Source organism: Juglans regia, chromosome 5 (assembly GCF_001411555.2).
Source record: "Juglans regia cultivar Chandler chromosome 5, Walnut 2.0, whole genome shotgun sequence".
Lineage (NCBI taxonomy): Eukaryota > Viridiplantae > Streptophyta > Magnoliopsida > Fagales > Juglandaceae > Juglans > Juglans regia.
In genome coordinates this window covers 18,696,653-18,719,595 of record NC_049905.1, presented here as the reverse complement: position 1 = coordinate 18,719,595, position 22,943 = coordinate 18,696,653, and the positions used below count along the sequence as shown (strand labels likewise).

At 36.6% G+C, this 22,943-nt stretch overlaps 1 protein-coding gene across 1 annotated transcript; it reads left to right on the top strand.

The window, feature by feature from the left end:
- The first annotated feature begins 5,173 nt into the window (after window positions 1-5,173).
- On the top strand, window positions 5,174-5,737 carry LOC109001042. The gene has a single exon (XM_018978158.1). The coding sequence runs from the start codon at window positions 5,174-5,176 to the stop codon at window positions 5,735-5,737; it is 564 nt and encodes a 187-aa protein (XP_018833703.1).
- Window positions 5,738-22,943: the final 17,206 nt, after the last annotated feature.

The following is a 22,943-nucleotide window of genomic DNA, read 5'->3' as shown; positions in this document are numbered from 1 at the left end:
TCTAAACCTAAACTAAAAAATTTGCTCGTGGTGGCACTGATGCAAGATAGGTTTTAGGTTAAGATAATTTCTCGCAAAGTTTTTTCTTTTTCTCTCCTATAGTGGATTGAAGAAAATGAAAAATATTAAATATGCAAGAAATAAAGATATATCGCTAGTTAGCAGCTAAAACGTCGCATACTGCATTTGTTGCACAAAACGATGTTTTTATTAGTGCTTTTAATGCGATATTTGTGAAGTCTATACCTAATTTGATTTAAGACTTATTGAAAGTAGTGGTGTTAGTGAGAATTCCTAGATGTTTGGAAGTTGGATGGTCACTCATTGACTCGGTGGTATTATTTCTCGGGTGGGGAAATGATATACTAAAATATGCCATAGAGGCATAGGATGATGGGTGTGAAGCTTGAGAAATTAAAAATTTTCTAGCTAATGAGATCCCTCTCCTTGGTTTAGTAGAGTCAAAGAGAAAAGGCAATATGAACATTTTTCTATGTGAAAGTTCCTAAACATGCACACTAAGGACTTTGATAATAAATATGTTGTTTCATCATATGAATACGATCCAAAATTTTTTTTGAAAATATATTTTTCAGTTAAAATTTTTTCGAAATCGCAATCGTATGAGTTATATGATGAAAACAATTATCTCGCAATTTATTGACTTGCTGAGAATGGTGTTATAAATGAATTATGGCGCAAAGCAGTTGTTACATCACACTTGGGTTGATGTAATATGGGTTGCAGCCTTAATTCTGATTTGTTGTCCTTAGATCGAATTCATTCACTTTTGAGAAAGGCTGAGTGACTATTTTGTGCAAACGTGAATTCTATTAAATGTCGAGAGGATCTAAACTTGATCATTTTTTTTTTGTTGAGTCAAGAAAATTACTCTTATTTTCGACGAGGGTGGGGAATTGTGGATTTTTGTAACACTTATTTTTGGAAAGAACGTTTTCATCACATTTCATTCCACATTACCTTAACCTTATTTTTTCAAAATTCTATATTTATAAGATCGCCGAAAATAGTGGGAGTAATTCAACAACTAGTGGGAGTATACCTTTGAGTTTGACTTAAGATGTACCATTAGTGATAGTGACTCCCAAAAGTTATAGACTATAAGGATCCTCATAAATAGCGTGGTAGCTTTATATCAATATTCTTTCATCGTTTAGAGACTAGAAGAGAATATTTATAATATGGCTCCGCTAAAAGTATTGAATTCACATAGTAGGAATCCCAACATAGAATCTTAGATTGGCTTCACTTATATGATCCAACCTGGGGTTGTTGATCTAATTGACAAAGGAAAAGTGGAGTTGATAGAGGTATAGATCCATCTCTTGGCACAAATTGAGTTGCATTTAGATAGCTATTGATCGCATATTTATTGAAACTTTTCTTGAAGGTGTTAAATAGTTGATTCTCATAGGAGAATTAGATGGTACGCATGATTGTTGCTAGTACTATTTTGGTATAGAAAGCGAATGAATGCTGCTAGTGCTGTTTACATGCAGCCTAAACAAACCATCTATTCAAACAACCTATTGAATAAAATGGGGTTTCTTTGAACGCTGTCGACAATATTAGAAAAGTGGCATAATAAGAGATATTGCGAACTGGTTATCTTAGATAATTAATTGTCGCTTAATAAGAGGTTTTCCATACTATGAGGTGATGGACATGGGTTTGTGAAAATAAGCTCAGATTTCATGTCTTGTGAGACTGTTTTTTAGGAAAACAGTTTCTAGGAGCTCTTGTTCAAAATCCATAGACAATTAATGAGATGGAAAATACTAAAGAATCTAGTTTTGCCTATATTGTTTGATGTTTCCATTATGGTTTGCTCATGGGAGTTAGAGGTTAAGTTTTTTGTTAGAGGGTAAATATGGCTTACTTGACTGAGTGAGTTTGTGATGCGATTGTCGTTAATAGTAACGACTAGACTATTATGATTGTCTTTGGGGGCAAAGGCCCTAATCGCTTTACCCTTAATGAAAAATAAATAATGGTTATTTCACATGCTTTTGTTGAGTACAAAAGATTTAAATGAAACATTGAAGTCGCAAATTAAGTTTGCTGAATAACATTTGTGGTCAATTTGTAGATTCTTAAAAATCGCAGTTAGACTCGCTGACTAGAATCTACGGCTTATATTGTGAGTTTGACCTAAATGAGATTCGTGATGAGTCATCGCTGACTTCATGATTGTGCAAAGGAATTTTATATTTAAAAATTGAGTCTCTTGGTAGGAGCATGTTTTGGAAAGTTACTACATATTAGAATGCGCATAGAGAAAAATGGTCATTAAACACCACTTGAGAGTTGTGGTTTAATAATTTGTTGCTGACCATGTGATTTCTCTGTACCTCACGGTATTGCTCGTCATGCACATGATACTGATGTGTTCTATGATCATGTGGCGTGATTGGAAGCATTCTTTGGTATGCACACACATTCACCATAAATTTAGGAGTTATGGTGAAAAAGGTATATTGATAGGCTTAGATCGGCTCACTCACACGAGCGATCGTCTTTGGCGCTACAAATAGGTAGCGAGCAAAGATGAGACAATGTGTCACTCAGTACTTGTCTAGAGAGAGATAAGTTGTAAGACACAAAAAGATATGTCGCCTTAGTGGGAGCTAAGATGAGGTCTAATGACCGTGCATGGTTACCCACAATCCATGTAGCCTGTGTTTTAGCCAGATGCGAGAGCCTCTTTGGCGCTTTGGATAGCGAGCAAATGGAGGAACTCGGGTTAGGCACTGAGATAGCGACTAGACCAAGATCTGTACGGTGAATTGAGATTAGATATACGCTCTTTCTTAGGAAAGAGAACTCCACCGTAACATGTATTTCATACTACAAGTGCTTTTGCGACCAACAGTAGAGGTGAGTGAATGGTTCCCTGCTTCATCACCGTGTGAGTCTTGTAGGTTATAATTGATGACCTTGATTTATTTATGCCCTTAGGAGACCTTTGACTATGTCACGAGGTTGATATTTTAGTGTCTGCTACTTTGGCATGTTATCTATGGCCATGAATGATGCGGTCTAAAGAGGCATTGCTGGGAAAGCGACTGGACTGAAACTAAATGACATGAGCGCGAAGGGAAGACTATTTGGTAACACATCGATAATGGTGTATACTCATTGCCGGCAAGTTATGTTGCTTCTTGGGAGTTGCAATATAGCTGTGAGTACATCATGTTTTATGGAGATTGAGCATTGCTCTGAGTCATTTGGACTCGAGAGGGATTAGGGATTCTTAGTCTGATGTGACCAAATGAGTCGGGGCATAACGAGACACTTTTAGGGATGTTGCTATGCTGGTCTTTTCTAGGAGAGATTTGGTATAGTGCTCCTATTTTTCTTTTACAGTTGTGCTCGATGGTCGCACGGCCTATTTGCCAGTATGAACAAGATTGAGAACATATTGAGAGATGCAGACCTGGGGTCTTGCCCACTATGTGTGAGTGAGAGATGTAAGAAAGGGGCACTCATAGTGGGCACCCCTTCACCTCCTCTTGGGGGTTATGAAGTGGCTCTTAAGTCACTTTATGAGGCTTGATGGCTGGCCCTTAATGGCCAGCCAGGGGGTTGGCCATTAAATAGTCTCTCCCCCTCTTTAGAGGAAACACTTGAACAAACAAACTCTCTCTCAAATGGTTCTCTCTAGTCACGGCATCTAGGTTGTGGAACGTGTGAGTGTTGCTCTAGTATTACCACGTAGCACACTCCACCATCGATGTGAAGATCGTGGATGAACAACAATACTGGAGAATCTGTGGAACAACCGCACTAGATCCGAGATATTTCCTGTGTGGTAATATCGCTTCCGCTGTATATTTTGATCTATTATTTCTAACAACTAAATAAAATAAGTAACTACAAATTTTATTTTTCAATTTTTCTACCCTTCTTATTATATAAGCTCATGTTCAATTGTATCATATTATTTTTTGTACATTAAAAAAACCGCATTTCTTAACTCAATTAATCCAAAAAGCTAGGAACCATACCTTTAAATGGTTAGAATATTCATCAATTTCCAGCCATGCGCGCACCATATAATTTGGTTACCATTCCCCTAACCTACTTTTACTTTTTAGGGTATCCATCCATCCACTAATTGCTTTGCTGTTTTTAGCTCATCCAATTATACCACCAAAATCTCCACATGCATATTGCACGTACCAGGAATTCACTAAAAGTAAATATCAAATCCAATATCATAGCTGGTAGTGTCTACATGATGATCAAATACGTAAAATAAAGACAAAAGAAAAGTCCCGCTCTCTTAAAAACTTAGAGTTTTTTTTTTTTATTGCAACGAGGAATATTATGCAGTGTATATCTGAGATTGAACAATATTTTATGGAAACTGTCGAGTTACCTAGTGTTGTATTTTAGTTATTAACTTGGTGGAAGGTTAATTCCACAAAGTATCATGTCCTTTCCCGTATAACTCGAAATGTACTAGTCATTCTTGTCACTATGGTTGCCTCAAAGTCGGCATTTAGCACTAGAGGTCACGTGTTGGATGCTTATCGGAATTTATTGTTATCGTCAAACGTGGAGGCCCTCATTTGCATACAGAATTGGATAAGTGAAACGTCCATTGAACTAGATACCGTTGGCATTGATGCTGAGAGCTATAGGCTTGAATCGGGTAAGATTGTGGAGTTCTTTAAGGCTGGTTAAAGAATGGGGGATTTGGAAAGTAGGGACTGGGAAACATATTAGGGTATGGAAAGACAAATGGATACCTTCTTAGAGCCCATCACAAGCTCCTATGCAGATATTAGATGAAATGGCTAAGGTAGAAGAGTTTATAGATAACGGACAGTGGCGGGAGGAAGTATTAAAAGCTATACTGGGAAAAGAAGAGGCTGAGATTGTGAGATCAATTCCCATCAATAGGAAGGGTGGCAGTGATAAACAGATTTGGGGTTTCACAAATAATGAGATTTTCTCAGTTCGAAGTGCCTATCACTTGGATATGGAACTGAAAAGAAGGTGTAAAGGTGAATCCTCTAGCATAAACAATGGTGGAGTGAGATGGGAGGCTATATGGAAGATGGATGTCCCTACAGTGGTGAAACACTTCATGTGAAAAGCTGTAGATGATTGTCTCCCTACTAAACAAAACCTGGCCAAGAGGAAAATGGTTGAGGATGCCTTATGCCCTATCTATGTCAGAGAAGTTGAAACAGTGGGTCATGCTATATGGAGCTGTGGTGCTACAAGTGATGTGTGGGCTGAGGGGAAGAGTCTTGCCCAGAAGTGGTGTTGTAATGAGGAGGAATTTTGTGTAACATGGAGCAGAATGGTGCAGCAGTTAAATCAAAGGGATATTGAACTGGTTGCTGTCACAATGAGGTACATATGGTTACGAAGGAACAAGGTGGTCTTTAAAGAACAATTCACAGGACCAAAAAGAGTTTTAAGCAAGGCCATGGAAGACATTGAAGTATACAGAGAAGCTCAGGAAATCAGTTGTGGACAGAGAAGATCAAGTGGAGTAATGGGAAATAGAGAGGTGAGATGGAAGAAGCCTGGAGTTGATGAAGTTAAAGTGAATTGGGATGCGGCTTTCAACCTGAAGACTATGAAGATGGGAGCTGGCATAGTAATAAGGGATGAGGAAGGAGAGGTACTTGTTTCTCTCAGGATGCCAAAAGGAAATGTCTGTAGTCCAATAGTTGCAGAGGTTCATGCTTTGTGGTGAGCTGTTGAGTTGTGTACTGAGCTTAGATTTACAAATGTAGTCTTTGAAAGTGATGCTTTGACTGTGATAAATGCTATAAATAGATCAAAAGAGAGTTGGGTATGGTATGGACAAATGATAGAAGATCTGAAGCAGTTTTTTACATATACAAATAGATGGAAGATACAACACATATATAGGGAAGGCAATCAAGTGGCACATAGTTTGGCTAAAAAAGCAATTGATGTAGGAGAGGAAATAGTGTGGATAGAGGATTATCCGGATGATGTGTCTTCTGTTCTACAATTTCATAGAAGTGTAATACTTGATTATAGTTGAATGAAATGAAGAAATATGAGGTTTTATTCAAAAGAAAGAAGAAGAAGAAGAAGAAAAAAAAGAGATAAGGACTAGCCAGGGACCAGGGTATTCCCTGTCTATGCGGATGGGCGGATTTCTAAAAAAATTTTCTAAAGGCTTACAGGGGTTCTCTATGGAGGGTGTTTTTCTAAAAAGTTTGATTATAATAATAATAATAATGATGTCACATTCATGGCTGATCAATAGCACATGATGACATGCAATCTCGTAGCCATGACTTGAACGCATGGTAGGTTGTGAGTCTTGTGACAGCTTGTGTAAAATTATTTCACAGACAAATTAAGAATTGGCATATATCATGAACAACTATATATTATTGTATTCACATTTCTGAATCTTGTCAAAAGGAAAAAATCTATTTGAAAGCAAATTAACATAACTTTACTTAAAAAAAAAAAAAAAAAACTTTATTTGCTAAAGAAATTTAAAATGAATGTCTGATCTAGCAAATTAAACCTTGTCATTTCAATTAAATGAAGGGTGTGTTTTGAACATGCACATGGCTTCCAAGTAAAACAACTCTCCAAAAATGTCCTTCATGATCAGGGAGTATATACAGACGTTGGGCTCATGAACGAAACGGGGAATTTAGTGTGCGAAGCTGCTATAGATTTATCTCCTCTCAGGCTGGTTCTCAGTATGCTGAATCTTCCAACATGCAAGCACAATAGAAATTCTGGAAGCATTTGTGGAAGATGAAAGTGCCAAATAAGCTAAAAATTTTTGCATGCCGTGCATGCAAATATAGTCTACCAACTGCAGTAAATTTAGTAAAGAGAAAGGTCCTACCGAATGCAACTTGCAGGCTGTGTTTATCAGAAGAAGAAAATATTGCTCATGCCGTTATTCACTGTGGGGCTGTGCAAGACTTATGGAGGATTTATCTCCCTGAGTTAATAATGGATAAGCAGATGTCTTTGGTGGAGATGGCCATGCAACTTTGTGAAAGAAATATGGCTGGAAAAATGTGTACGTTCTTTGCTTTGGCGTGGGGCTTATGGTACCGCAGGAATAAGTTTGTGAATGACCAGGTTCTGTTAGGGCCTGCCAGTGTTGCTGAGAGTGTTCATATCCTGTTGAGAAGCCATGCTCAAGTCAGTATAAAGACAAGAAGTGAGACCCTGAAGCATTACAAGTGGAATCCACCTTCGGCTGGAAGTCTGAAACTCAATGTAGATGCTGCTACTTTTCCTGAGTGGGATAAGGCTGGAGTAGGGGCTTTGCTGCGAGATGAGAATGGCAGAGTTTTAATGGCACTGAGCCGTGCAGAAATTCCCTTGGAAGGCTCCGAAAGTCTAGAGCTTCTAGCCATCTTCAGAGGAATGCAACAATGTGTTACGATGGGTGTTTCCCATCTGGTTGTGGAAAGTGACAGCTTGCTAAGTATTGAGGCACTAAATGATGATAGCATGACTAACTCTTTGTTGGGAGTGATTTATTACGAGATAAAGAAGCTGGCCAGTTGCTTTGCTGTATGTTTATTTTCTCATGTATATCGGGAAGGCAACATGGTAGCTCATAAATTGGCTAGAAATGCTTGTAAGGTTGATAGTATGGAAGTTTGGTGGAATAGTATTCCAGACTGTATTTCTCGAATTGTATGGTTTGATGAGTGTCTGTAATCGTTTGTTTCCAATTGATGAATGAAATTCTCATTTTCTATTAAAAAAATAAAAAATAAAACCCGATTCTAATTAAACAGTACTTCAATAAATAAATCGGTCTCATCTTTTCAATATTTGCATGTGAGTTTATTATATTGTACTTGATTTTGACTGTCCCTTTGTGGCTTTATATATACGTCAAAGCACTGAAAAAACTATTAAGTATCTATAAACATATATCTTTTTGAGTCGTTCTACTCTCACAAATTAAGATTCGATAACGAATAGTGTAATTTTTAAAAAAATATTTTTTAAATTATTTTAAATATTTTAAAAAAAAAAATAAAATTTACGAACTTATTAACAAATACTTCTTTAAAAAAAATTAAAAAATTCAGTAAAAAATATTAGTATAAAAATTCGATAGTTTTATAAAAATTTACAAGAAATAAAACCTATCTAGTTTGCTCCTAAATGACATATAAGACCAGTTCAGAGAAGAGGAATGGGAATGACAGTCAACAGAACTTTAATGCAAATTGCAAAAGATATCACAAACTGTAGATTTTCTTTGTATTAAGTCAACTATAGAAAGGAACTCAGATGCATTGAGTCAACTAACATGGTTCTCCTGTTAGTCCAGAAATTTCTTGTGTTGGCATGCACTAAGAACCTAAGAATCCGTAAATATGTCATGTCCATCAAATCAAGAACAAAAGCGATGCTTGCAAGCTAATAATCTATTGTATCTATCTCATTAACAAAGAAGAAATATAAAATAAAGAGAATTTTTAAAAAATGATGAATTTGTAGAACAGGCAGTGTATTCGTGTGTGTGTGTGTGTGTTTGTGTGTGTGTATATATATATATCTTCTTCTTTTCTCCCAAAATCAAAAGGGTGATTGCACTATGGTGAGCAGAAACAAGAAGCCAGCTCAAAAACACGTAGAAAAATTCGTTTCGAGAGCAGAACATTCCACATATACAACTCTATGGTACCCTGGCGCACACAAAATCTGGTACATGGCAACAGGCATAAAGAACCATAAGAAGATAAATAAAGATAGGTAGGATACTTTTTTTTAGAAAAAAAGTAAAAAAAGTAAAAAAAAAAAAAAAACACGAATGTAACCTAAAGATCTCCAAGACCCTTAAGAGGCCATAATCCCAAAACTTTTCAGGATATGCTATCATCATGTGATCAAGTTCTTAATGCCCTCTATAAAATTCGTGATGCAAAGAATACAGACTACAGAGTACCCACACACTCTCAGTAATGCCCACGTACGGCTAACTAAAGCAGATTATAGAATGGTGCTCAAAAACTCAACATCCAGGAAGAATTAATACCTTATATATAAATTTCTAGTTAGTAATTTAATCCATACCAATGCACAATACCATATTCTTAATTCATATATTTGGGAAATGAGACTCGTGCCACCATCTTACCAAAACACGAAAAAGGCTTTTAAAATGCAACCAAATTAGGTTTTTCACTTTGGCTTAAAAGTAGTCATTTCATTCTTTGATAGTTAACATTTCAACGATACTTTTTAAGATGAAATTATCACTTTTTCAACCATATATTTTCACTTTTTCATCTTTAAAAAATATAGTTGAAATATTAATATGTATATATATAATATTATTTTGTCATCTGAAATTTATTATTTAGATGATCATGTGCCACGTGATTTATTAAAAATAATAAAAAATATAAAGCAAAAGTGGTAGAAGAAACCTAGTATTTCACTCTTTTTCTATGTTTTTGAACGGCTTTTAGTTTTAAATATATATACATATATATATGTATATAAGTTTTGTTACACATAACACACAGGCTGGTATGTTAACATAACACTGGTAATGAAATCCATTACAACTTTAAAAAAATTAAAACACTAATCATTTTTTTAATGTAGTTGATGTGGAAGCTTTCCACATAACAGTGTGTTGGATGTATATAAAATGAAACTTATAAATAGATTTTATATATATATCATATCCATCCATCAATAGAATCCTAATATGTATCTGAATTACACGTGAGACTTCACACCTCAAATGCAGTCATTTGTATTGCAAAGGCGTGTGTCATATGCCAAATTGAATTGAAACACTAATTTTTCATCATGAAAGAAAAAACTGATTAAATAAGAATATCTACAAAAAAAAAAAAAAATGGACAAGTAAAATCTAAAATTTTGAAAAACATACATAAATTTCAAAACAAAAAATTAAAAATAAATAAATTTGAAAAAGAAAACACAAAAGCAAAAAATTAAGACTCTGTTTGGATAGTGAAAGTGTTTCATCTCATCTCATCATTACAACTTTTTCAAATTTTCACACAATACATAATAACCAATTTAAAATTTTCAAATCACAAAACATTAGTAATATTAAAAAATAACATTCTAACAATATTTTATTCAATTTTTAACTTTCATTTCAACTCGTCTCATCTCAACTCACTATACAAACTGCACCATGCTTCCAAATAAAATTGTTCACCCGACCCGAGTAAAAAATCTTCTCATTAGACATTTCAAACTTTAATTTCCACCATCAATGACATCAAATTATGCATGACTTTCATCTAGTTTTTTATATACTAATTTATGATACAGTTTTTCTACAAGCAGGGAAGTTTGCGTAGGGAATGCGCACGAATAAAGTCTCATTTTCACGTCAACTATAAGAAAAGAAAATAAAATAAAAATGTCCAATTGCCCAACACGAACGGAACTGGGAAGGCTGAAACGCACAAAACATATCATCGTTCGTCGTTCCTTACCATTCACGTAGAATAATTGCAACCCATGTCGTCATTTCCATTTCGGCATTTCCTTGCCATTCACGTTTTTCTACCCCATTTCCAAAACAGTGAGAACGTTGGGTCGCAACCCATTTTCGAAACCCAATCGTTGGTAAGTGGGTTGAGGTGGCATTGGTCAGCACACATTTGTCATAGCTTACAGTTTTTTCTCTAAAACTCTTGGTGCCAGTGGGGTGTTTCCACTTTTCCAGGCTATTTCTATTTTGTCTTCTACCCCACCCAAATTTCATCACGAATGTATTAGATACGATGGCCTAAGATTGGTTTTCCGAGCATTTTTTTTTCTTAAAGAATATTATTCCAATTTTATTAATTGATTCATTCATGCATTATGGCAAATAAATATGGGCTCTATCAAAGTTATCTTACATAACATTATACTAAAATTAGCAACCCAAAGCTATAGTTCCACTAGGGAAAAAAATAAGATACATGTCTTCGATGCTAGCAGTGGGTTGCATCATTTATTGCTTGATAGTTAACTTGTGTTTTGTGGGTGTAAACTACAGAAAAATATAATGTCCCAATTTCACTCATTAGTTAACCCATCGATTGGCTTACACTTCGCAAGTTCAAGCAATGTTAAAGAGATACTGATTGCCACACCTAACTCTAGGGAGGTTGAAAGTTTGTCTTCGTCCATTGTTCATGATACTGTTGAATCCAAAGATGACGATGAGTCTGGGACACAGAATATAGTGCATATTGAGGTGAGCGATAGCATTGAGGAGCCGAAGTTGGGATGATGTTTAAATTTGAAGAAGAATTACTTTCGTATTATAAGAAATATGGGAAACAATGCGATTTCGGGGTAAGTACACAAACTAGTAAGAGGTTCAAGTATAGTACTCTCAAATATGTCACACTTGGTTGTGCTCATGGAGGGAAGACACAGAATCAAACATCATATGTTGCTAGGCCACATCCGATATAAAAAACAGAATGTAAGGCAAAGATAAATGTTACGTTTGTTGATGGGATGTTAAAAGTGTTGAGTGTATTCAATGAGCACAACCATGGCCTAAGTTCGTAGAAATGAAGGTTCTTTCATTGCAATAGAGAAGTGAGCAAGTTTGTAAAGTGAGTCTTAGATACAAATGATCAGGCGGTGATTCAAATGAATAAGAGTTTGGGCTCTCTTGTGCAAGGAGCGAGTGGGTATGAAAACTTGTCATTCTTAAAGAAAGATTGTTGTAATTACATTAACAAAGCACGTCACATTCAAGTTGGGAAATGTGGCGCTAGAGCCCTCCGTGAGTATTTTGTTAGGATGCAATACAAGCATGATGCATTTTTTGCACTAATGGATCTATATGATGACAGCAGGTTGATGAATGCTTTTCTGGAGTATGGCAGCCAATAAATATTTTGACGATGTTGTCACACTCGACACCACATATTTGAAAAACAGTTAAGGATGCCCTTTGCACCATTTGTGAGTGTAAACCATCATGGTCAATCAATCATTTTCGAGGATTGATTTTTAGTAAGGATATTGAAACGTTTACATGGTCATTTGAGACTTGGTTGAACTGTATGGATGGTAATGCGCCGAAAGCTACTATCATGGATAAAGATAGAGCAATGAGAAATGTCATTGCTATTGTCTTTCCAAATAGCCGATACAGATTTTGATTGTGGCACATACTAAAAAAAGTACCTGAGAAGTTAAGTTCCCACAGTACATATAAAACCGGGTTGAAAAGTTAGTGTGTATATGACTCATAGACCATTGAGGAGTTTGAGAAATGTTGGGACATCTTACTTACGACTTACAACTTGCAGGAAAATGCTTGGTTGCAATCTTTATACATTGAGCGTACATATTGGGCACTGGTATTCCTTAAAGATTTTTTCTGGGCTAGAATGAGTACAATCCAATGAAAAGAGAGCATGAATGCTTTCTTCGATAGGTACGTTCATGCTAGGACAAACCTAAAAGAATTTGTTGAACAGCTCGATAATGCATTGAGGAAGAAGATTGAGAATGAGAATGGGGCGGATTTCAGAATCCCAGTCGTAATTATCTCTCTATTCGAGAAGATATTTCAAGAATTGTACACAAACTCTAAATTTAGAGAAGTTAAACAAGAAGTAATAGAAATTGTTGGTTATCTTCTAGTTCTATAAGAAGTAATGGGGAAACTATTCCATTTTCCCCACTTAATGCATTTAAATCAACCTTTATCCAGTAATACAATAACATTCCAAATAGTTTCATAATACATAACATTCCAAATAGTTTCATAATACAAACATTCCAAGCAGCTCCATTATACACAACAAACATTCCAAACAGCTCCATAATACACAACATTCCAAATAGTTCCAATCATACACAACATTCTAAATAGTCCCATAATACACAATATTCTAAATTTGATTTTGCAGTTTAATGGCTTCTGACTTCAATGGTTTTTTACTCCAGGTTAATGGCTTCTATAGGCACCTCATTCCTTGAAGCCTCAGCTTGTATCTTGGCTTCTGTTAGCTGACTATACAAGCCCTCTTCATCAACCTTTGGTTTGGAAGTTGAAGACACCATTCTCTTAGCAGAATTATTTTCTGAACTAGTGCTTATAGTTGTTGGAAAAAATGAATTCAAGAGATTGCGAGATGATGGATGGATTGCATTATTCCTACTACAGTGAAATGACTTGGAGTAGAACCATGAAATACTTGAACAAGAAGTTGCAGGTGCTCATGTATCAAGCAATGTAACTGGCCTGTTTGATGTGGAGTAAATCATTTTATAAACCCATCTTCAACTGTAAAATAATCTACCATCAAATGTTGCCAGTAGGCCATCATTCCATTCTTCACCATCTAGGCAAATCTCTTCCCAAAATGAGAAAAAAAAAAAAAAAAAAAAAAAGAATTCTTAGTTAAAGCTGAGAACATTCATCGGAAAAAATAGGGATAAAGAACAGAACAATCTAGATTTTGAAGTTATAGCACTAAAGCCAATACAAAAATGTGCACAATAGCCAAGTTTCTCGTTGGTTCTTTGTCCAGTGTTGTAAGACCCATAGAAAATATAAGAATTAAAAAGTCTAACAAGGTGAACCATCAAACCAGTAACCGACACAAGTTCCATCACATTTTCAAGGGCCACTCGGTTCACTCAAAAGACAACATTTAGACATTCAGTGCAGAATAATCACATAAAATTGAATCAGAGAATCTAAATATAAATATACTAAAAAATCAGAGGAAAAAAAAATCTAGGGTTTTCAATTAATCAGAGGATTGTCACAAAAAATGTTCAAAAGAAAAAAAAAATGCAAACATGTTCATTTAATATCCTAATCAAAGGAAAAAAAAAATAATTAGAGCACGTCAGTTGGACCACTAGATTTTCAAACACTATCACTCAAATTTCAAATAGTTAGGATTTTAAGCTCATGTTTTTTTAATTTTTTTAATGCTTGCAATTTAGGGTTGGAAATGGAGGCTTACCTGCAGTGTGCAAGGGTTCCAAGTTCAGACTTTCAATGGTCCGATGGAGGCTTCAAACATCTCAAAAGAAAACACAAATTCTCCTTCAAGCTACTTCCAAATGAGACAAGAAAGAGAATGTGAGGAATCCGAAAAAAATGAGGGTTTGTTGTTGGAATATTGATAGTGTGATAAATCGAACAAAGACACAGAACATGAAAAAATAGAGAAATTAAATTATTGAAACGTCCACGCAGACAATAGAGCTCTGAGAGAGGGAGAGAGTAGCAAGGGATTGAGAAGAAGAAACCGAACGAGGGATTGGGGAAAGGAAATGAGTCGATACAACGAGAAATTCTGGTTAAGCCATACAGAAACTAGGATTGGGAAAATTCGGAGAGATGGAGGGGGAGCACGAGATGGGTTTCATAAACTGGGAGGGAAAAAATTCTAAAAACGCCCCGTATTAGTTTCCACGTAAACTCCCGCGTTTATTCGTGCGCATCCATTGCTCCAACTCTCTTGCATACAAAGCTTTCATTTATGATTTTTTGTAAAAATCTATTCATCATCTATTTTCTCATCATCTCATGATGTGGCATTAAATGATAAGTTTACAAGTAAGATAATCTCTAATTATTTAATTTCATATCATAGAATGATGAGAGGATTATGAGAATTGATATGATAGGTAGCATTACTCAATTTGCATTTCCAATCTCTATGACCCTGAGAGTTTAGCATCTTAGCACATTTGTTTTCAAGAAGTATCTCAACTTATCTTATTTCATTTAATTATTATCACTTTTTCAAATTCCTAAATAAAATACAATAAATAATTTATTTTTTCAAATTTCAAAATAAAAATAATATTTTATTCAATTTTCAATTTTCAACTTTCATCTCAACTCAACTCAACTCACTATCCAAACTTCACTGCCTTGTTTGGTTACACAAATCAAATCATCTCATTTTATCTCAACTCATCTAAATCATTACAGCTTTCCTAAACTCCCACACAATACAAACAATTCAATTTTTTCAAATCTCAAAATAAAAATAATATTAAAAAATTATATTCTAATAATATTTTATTCAACTTTCAACTTTCATCTCATCTCATCTTATCTTCGTTTCATATGCTTGCATTCTTAAGACACCAATCCTATATTAGTTCTTCGGGCCAGTTTCTTTCCGAGATTTTCCAACGCTTCATTTTGCCTATACTCATCAATCTAATATTTGACTGTTTTGAAGTTGGGCTAAATCTCCATGTAACTAGAATAATGAAGATCATGGGATGTATGTTTACCCAAAGTACTACAATACACACACACACACACACACACACACACACACACACACATAAATATTATAGCCGCAAAAAATTATACAAAAATAAATTTACAAAATGACGTGATTTAAAATAATATGTTATATTGTAAAATTATTTTTATCGTAATATAGTAAATTAAACATATCACATGAAGCTACATTGCTGTATGGATTTAGTTTTGTTTAATTCCTTTGTGTCTCTAACACTTCTAATAATATGTTATATATATATATATATATATATATATATGAGATCTTCACTTTTTTCTGTAATAATATTTAGTATGTAAGTACTAAAAGTGATAGGCTACCTCCCTAACCTTTTGCACAATCTGGAAGGGTCCATAGTAGCGTGGCGCTAGTTTGAGATGCTGTCGGTGGTGGAGGGAAGATTGCTTGTATGGCTGCAATCTCAAGTAGACACAGTCCTCCACTAGGTGTTGTGCCCATTTTCTCCTCTGATTTGCATACTTCTTCATTATTTCCTAAGCTTTAACCAAGTTGTGTTTCAATAGGTTCCACAATTGGTCATGATTCTGCAAGGTGAGGCTCACTTCTTCAATTTTAGCTATTTCTACATTACAACTAGTTAGCTTTGGTGGTTTGTAACCGTATAGGGCCTCAAAGGGGGTGACTTTCGTTGAGGCATGCATAGATGAGTTGTAACACCACTTTGCTAGGACCACCCAATTAGACCATTCTTTTGGGGTATCACTGACATAGCTCCTTAGGTAATTTTCAACTCATTTGTTCACAGCTTCTGTCTGGCCATCAATCTGAAGATGGTAGGCAGTGTTGAAATTGAGTTGTACACCTTGGAGGGAGAAAAATTCTTTCCAAAACTTACTGGTTAAAGTAGGGTCTCGGTTTGAGACAATGGAATAGGGCATTCCATGGAGCTTAAACACATGCTTGACAAATAGTTGTGCCACCACCTTAGCTGTGTAAGGCTGAGAAATTGGGACAAAGTGGGCATATTTGGTAAATATGTCCACTATGACCCACAAGGCATTAAAGCCATTGGAGGTAGGTAATCCCTCTACAAAGTCCATGGAAATATTGGTTCATGGGCTAGAGGGTATTGGAAGTGGTTGAACGAGCCCATTAGGGAGAGTATTATCTACCTTGACTGTTTGGCAAGTCTCACGACTCTTCAAAAACCTTTTCAGATATGCCTTAACCCCTAGCCAATGAAAGTCCCTTGTCAATCAATGCAGTGTTTTGTCAAAGCCCAAGTGACCACCCATAGGATTGTTGTGTACCAATTGTAATATCCTGTCAATTAGAGCTAAATTGGTAGGAATATAGATTCTATTTTTATAAAATAGAAGATCATTCTTGACAGCATATGGATGTGTCAGGTTCCCCTCACGCCACTTCTTCATTAGATTCTACACCTCCCCATTAGACCCATAACAGTTCCTAATGTCAGTGACCCAATCCCAACTAGGAAGAGAGATTAGAGCCACAAAAATTTCCTTTTCTCCCCGTTGTCCTGACAAAGCATCTGCTACTGCATTCTCCCTTCCCTTCTTGTATTCTACCAAAAAATCATAGCCCATCAGTTTTAATATCCACTTCTACTACATAAGAGTCCCCACTCTTTGGTCTAGCAAAAACTTTAAATTTTGATGGTCTGTTTTGACCACAAAGGAGTGTTCCAATAGGTAAGGCAGCCACTTATGCACTATTGAAACCAGTGCCATTAATTCTTTCTTGTATGTTGACATTCCAAGAGCTTGACTGAAAAATGCCAGGGGTTTATCTTCTTGCATGAGCATAGCCCCAACTGCTTCTCTTGAAGCATCACACTCAATAACAAATGGAAGCTGAAAATTACGTAAGGCCAACACTGGTGGATGTGTCATGGCTTGCTTCAACTGTTCAAAGGCAGTTTGAGCCTGTCCACTCCACTTAAAACTGTCTTTTTTAACAATTTCGTTAACCTGGCAGCAATAGCACCATAACCCCTTATGAACCTCCTGTAATACCCCATGAGGCCTAAAAAACCTCTCAAAGTCTTAATAGTCTTCGAAATAAGCCACTCCAATATAACTTTAATTTTATTTGTGTCAGCCTTAATGCCCTGTCCAGATATCAAGTGGCCTAAATAGGCAATTTCAGACTGGCCAAAACAACACTTACTCATCTTTGCAAAGAGTTGATGTTTTCTCAAGATGTCAAAAGTTGCTTTCAAGTGGTGTAAATGAGTCTCAACATCGCTGCTATAGATTAGTATATCATCAAAAAATACTAAAATAAACGACGGAGATAAGGTTTAAAAACCTGGTTCATTAGGCTTTGAAAAGTAGATGGTGCATTAGTTAGGCCGAATGGCATAAGAAGGAACTCGTTGTGGCCTTCATGTGTCCTGAATACTGTCTTAGGAACATCCTCTAGCCTTACCCTGATTTGATGGTAACCCGACCCAAAGTCAAGCTTAGAGAGAATTTTGGCACCGTGTAATTCATCCATCATTTCATCTATAACTGGGATAGGATACTTATCCTTGATAGTGGCACTGTTCAACACCCTGTAATCCACACATAGGCACCATGTACCATCAGCTTTTCGCATCAATAGAACCGGGGATGAATAGGGGTTGTAGCTAGGGCGAATGACTCCTGAATCCAATAATTCCTTTACAATATGCTCAATTTCATCTTTTTGAAAATAAAGGTAGTGATAGGGTCTAACTAAGATGGGTTTTATGCCTGGTTGGAGGCTGATAGTATGGTCATGGGTAAGTATAGGGGGTAGGCCTTTTGGAGTGAAAAAATGCCAGGGAAAGTGTTCAGGAGTTGCTGTATAGGTGCAGGTATGGGATGGTCTTGTGTTTCTGGTGAGTTTTCCAACAATTACAGTAAGAGTTCCTTATTCTCCATGATGTTTGATCTATGCATAGACCCTTCTTCCAACCAGTTATTAACACACAACCCCTTCAAAGTCACAGCCCTTGTACTATAAGTGAACTGCATAATCAATTTTTGGAAATTCCAAAGGATTGATCCCAGCTCTTGCAACCATTGAACCCCTAAAACCATGTCACAGCCTGCTAACTCCAGCAGGTACTTGTCCACTTGAAACAATTCCCCCTGAATATTAATATTGACCCACATTAGTTTCCCTTCACTCTCGAGTAGGTCTTCATTGGCAACCTTGACTTTCACCCTTTCTTGAGTTAAAACTAGTAAGGATAGCCGAGATATTAAGGATGGATCTAGGAAGTTGTGTGTACTGTCTGAATCAATTAAAATTGTCACTCCCTGGCCACCCACTCTTCCTTTTACACGCATAGTTCTTGGATTGATGAAGCCTATGATTGCATGTAATGAGATTTTAGGGTCCTTCCCGGTTTTAGACAAGTCTACACACTCCTCTTGGGCTGTTATAGGTTTAGTTTCTTCCTCATTTAGACTCCCATCCTCCAAAACTTCTTCTATGAGATAGAGTTTGGGACTTTGGCACCTATGGCCACGATGCCATTTTGAGTCACAGTTGTAACACAGGCCTTTCTCGCGCCTATCTTTCATCTGATTGGGACTAATTTTGTGGACAGGCACAATGGCCTTTCCAAAGGATTTTGGATCTGCAGGGCTTAGGTGGGTGGGATTGTACTTTAATGAGGCTGGTTCTGTGTGGTATGGGGTGAAATTTCTGGGAATAGTTTTCTTGTGTAGGGACACTTTTTCTTCTTGGATTTTGGCAAGTCCATAGGCCGTAATGAGGTTGTTGGGATTAAACATGTACGCAGTTAGCCTGATCTCATCGCGTAAGCCACTTAGACAATAACTTAGTTTATAATGTTCTAATAATCCCCTCAATTTGTTTGATAAAGATTCAAAGTGAGCCTTATACTCTTCAACTGACCCTAATTGCCTAAGTCTAGTTAATTCATAGGATCATCATAACTTGAGGGATCAAATCTCATACAAAAAAAAAATTCACAAACTCCTCCCATGAAGTCAGGACACCTGACTCATTCAGGTCCTGAAACCATATAAGAGTCTTGCCCTCCATATGAAAGATGTTAATCTCAGGTGATGCTGAGGTAATGTATTATGGAAGGAAAAAGATTGGCTCAACTTATAAAGCCAACCAAGAGAATCTGCACCATGAAATGTAGGGAAATCCAAACGTATAGCTCTCGAGTGTATCTTACCCGTGTGTAAAATCATCTTGTCACCATTGTTTGGATTGCCATTTTGACTATTTCCTTCTGATTGTTGTGTGGTTGCATTTTTCAGATCTGAGGCCATCGATGAAAGTTGTTGCATCATGGCTTCCATCTGGCGACGCACTACTTGCATTTCAACACCGATGGTCGTGAATTGGGACTCAATAACCTTCTTGAAGGATTGCAAATCTTCCTGTAACTGGGTAAATTGTGTGCCTTCATCCATGGAAAAAAAAAAAGGATCAGAGGCTCTGGATACCAACTTGTAACAGCTAGGATAGGATGTAATGGATGAAGATGGATGTAGAAGATGAAATGTATATTGCTACTATAAATTCATATGACTACTTCAGGGGAGGCTCCTCCAAATTAGGGAAACAATCCAAAATATTCTCAATGATAACTAACTTGTCAGATGCACATATAATATATGCAGAAAGTAAAAATACTAAATGGTCATTTTTAGCTACGGCCTATGGGCCTTAACTATTACATAGAAATAAGTTGCAATCTTTCCCAGTGCAAGCCTCAAGTCCCACGAGCCCACTCCAGCCTTTATTCCCCTGGCCCAACCAGCCCTAGGTCTTCTCTAATTCCCTTCAATTTTCCTTCCTCAGACAACCCTTCTGCACAAAGCCATTCTCTACCTTTTCTCTGCTGCCCTAATCGCTACTAGTTCTCCTTACAGTCGTATAACAATCTACTTATCGTTGATATATTTCATAAAGAAATTCATAAATGAATAATAATATTGGTATTAATATTTGAAAAAATATTAACAATATATATACTTCAAATTAATCCAGTACGTATAGCTACCATTCCCAAATTTCTGGTTTTCGAACGTTAGAGCCTTAAGGAGGTAAGAATTACCGGCCTATGATTTCAAATTTATGATTTTCGAACGTTGGATCCATAAGGCTGTAACAACCTGCCTATATATATTAATAGGATTAGGAATTCTCCGCCTCTTCAAATACTACCAGCTTTAGGATTAACGCTCGTCTTGTCAGCTCTAGCCTCTATATGATCTCCTTTGTTGAAGGTTTGGTTCTCTGCGTGCAACATTTTCTGAAATTCATATATGATTCTTATTTTTTGAAGATCTTTTGAGTTTCAAGAACAAAAGTAGGAGAAAGATGATAATGATCATGACAACAGTGGAGGAAAAGAAGATGGAGTTGGGACTTTGAAATGCTGGACTTTTGAAGCCAACAACTTTGAGAAGTTCTTGAAAACTCTTCCACCCAAGAAAGCCATTTGAATGTAATAATATCTCAGCTGCAAACATCAACATCTACCTGCATGCAAAAGGAGAAGAAGAGTCCAAGAAACCCAAAAGGAAGAGGCAGAAGATGAACTACAATCAATGGTTGCCTGATCCAATACCAGTACCCGACATGCCTGCACAGGTGATGAACAAAATCATGATGGAGCTGCATGGTTCTGACATAAAGCTTGTGATCCAAAAAGGTTTGACCCCTACCAATTTGGACGAACGTCAAGCCCGACTTTCACTTCCAAATGGAAAAATCAAGGCGGAGTTTCTCACCCAAGATCAGGAGAGAAGTATATTAGGAGAAAGAGAAGCATATGGGGTTCAATACAAAGGGTTGGAATTGCCATTAATAGAGCCAAGCATGCGTATCAAACATCAACATGAGGAAGTGGAAATTGGGTTAAACCAATGCATACATCCTGAGCTCCCCATGGTTAGAGGTTGCAGTTGCAAACGGGCTATGCATAAACAGTAGCATACAACTTTGGTCCTTCATAGTCGAGAAAAGGCTCCACTTGACCTTGGTTAAGCTGCAAGACAGTTAATAGACTTTCTTGTACTCTTTTTGATCTTCTGTACTTTTTGTTTCTTAATTGGTTGAAACATACTGTGAAAAAAGTGTTAGAATTTAATTATATTATAGTTTTAATACAAAGAGATTACCAAAGGCCGGTTTACAGTCCCAAGTGATTTTGTCATCTAATTAGTATTTTGCCATCTGATAGAACTTGTTGAAAAGAAAGGATGTCATCCTAAATATTGTAATACTTCCAAGTTGGATATTTATAATTCAAATCTCAGTGAACAAGTATAACTGAATCAGATTCAAATATCACTCTCGAAATATTGTAGATAATATAGTAAACCTTGTCTTAGATACATTAGTTCTACACATGTATTAGTGCCATCTTCCAAACCAAATGAGAGATTGAAATCATGTCACTTGAGTCAGATCTGAGTACCCCTCCATATCCTGTCCTACCAAGACCTTTAAAGGTGGAACCATTTGTTAACATCGTATTTCGCACACTTTTGGGCCAAATTCCCACAACTTAGGTCTTCCAAAATGGGCCTGCAAAAGATGATGGAGAATGCAACTAGGAGAGGGTGGCCTTGGGGCTGGGGAATTTCCGATACCAAAGTTAGTAAGTATTCTTGAAAATTTGTAAATAAGTAAGAGAATCTAGGAATCAGAGAAAATATTATCGTACCTGAGACCTGTTATTTATACTATAAGTCTGCGGAGACAGATCGTGTCTGCTCCCATGGAGTCCGCATCTTTCATATTGTTCCCTGTGTCAGAGTTCTTTAATGTGGCATGGTTTTACGACAATGTCATTAATTTGGTGTGTAGCTTGGGTAGTGGTGTCGTTAATGCGGAGTGGTTCTCCGATTTCCTTCTCCCAAACAGTATCCTTGGTGGTCCGTTGATATCTTTCCTGTCAAAAGATCAAGGGTTCTCTGCACATTACGCCTACTATGCAGATGGATACTTGAGAGCTGGACACTATTCGAGGGGCCTTAAGATTGACAAGTCTCATCCCCTGCAATACCCTTCCTCATGCAGGTTGCGTCTAGAGGACCCTTCCCATAGGCCGGGTTGGAGACTTTGTTTGCTCTGGACTGGGCCTTTAGTCTTAATTCCCTTAACTTTCATTCACAGGCTTGCTGGGTTTAGTAGGGAAAAAATTCCCTTACACCATCTATATTAAATTTTAGCATTCTACGGCAACAGATTAAAACAGGTTTTTTAACTATTGCATGATAAGAGTTAAGCTGAATACTTTTAAAGAAAGGAGAGCATCAAACGATAGAACCTGAGATGGTTTTATCAACATATTCTATTCTACTAGCTAATGATGAACTTTGTTAATTACTATAGAGCACACCGACTCCTTGCCATTATGGTAATGATCATTTCTTGCCAACCATATCTCCCATAAAAGGAGCATGGGAGTGATGGATGCAAGAATGGCTTTTTGATATTTTCTCGTTGATGCCAGCCACCACCTTGATAATATGTGCTTCCATGGAACTTGGAAGTTGCAACATAGAAGAAAACCCAAAAATAACGGCAAAATAATCCCAAACAGCAAAATAAATGGTAACAGATTCAATTTTAGGAGGAGGTTCAAAACAACAGCACTTCGAGACTATAGGAATACCACAA

Coding starts and splice junctions, on each gene's coding strand:
- LOC109001042 (XM_018978158.1), top strand. CDS start 5,174: ATGGTTGAGGATGCCTTATGCCCTATCTATGTCAGAGAAGTTGAAACA.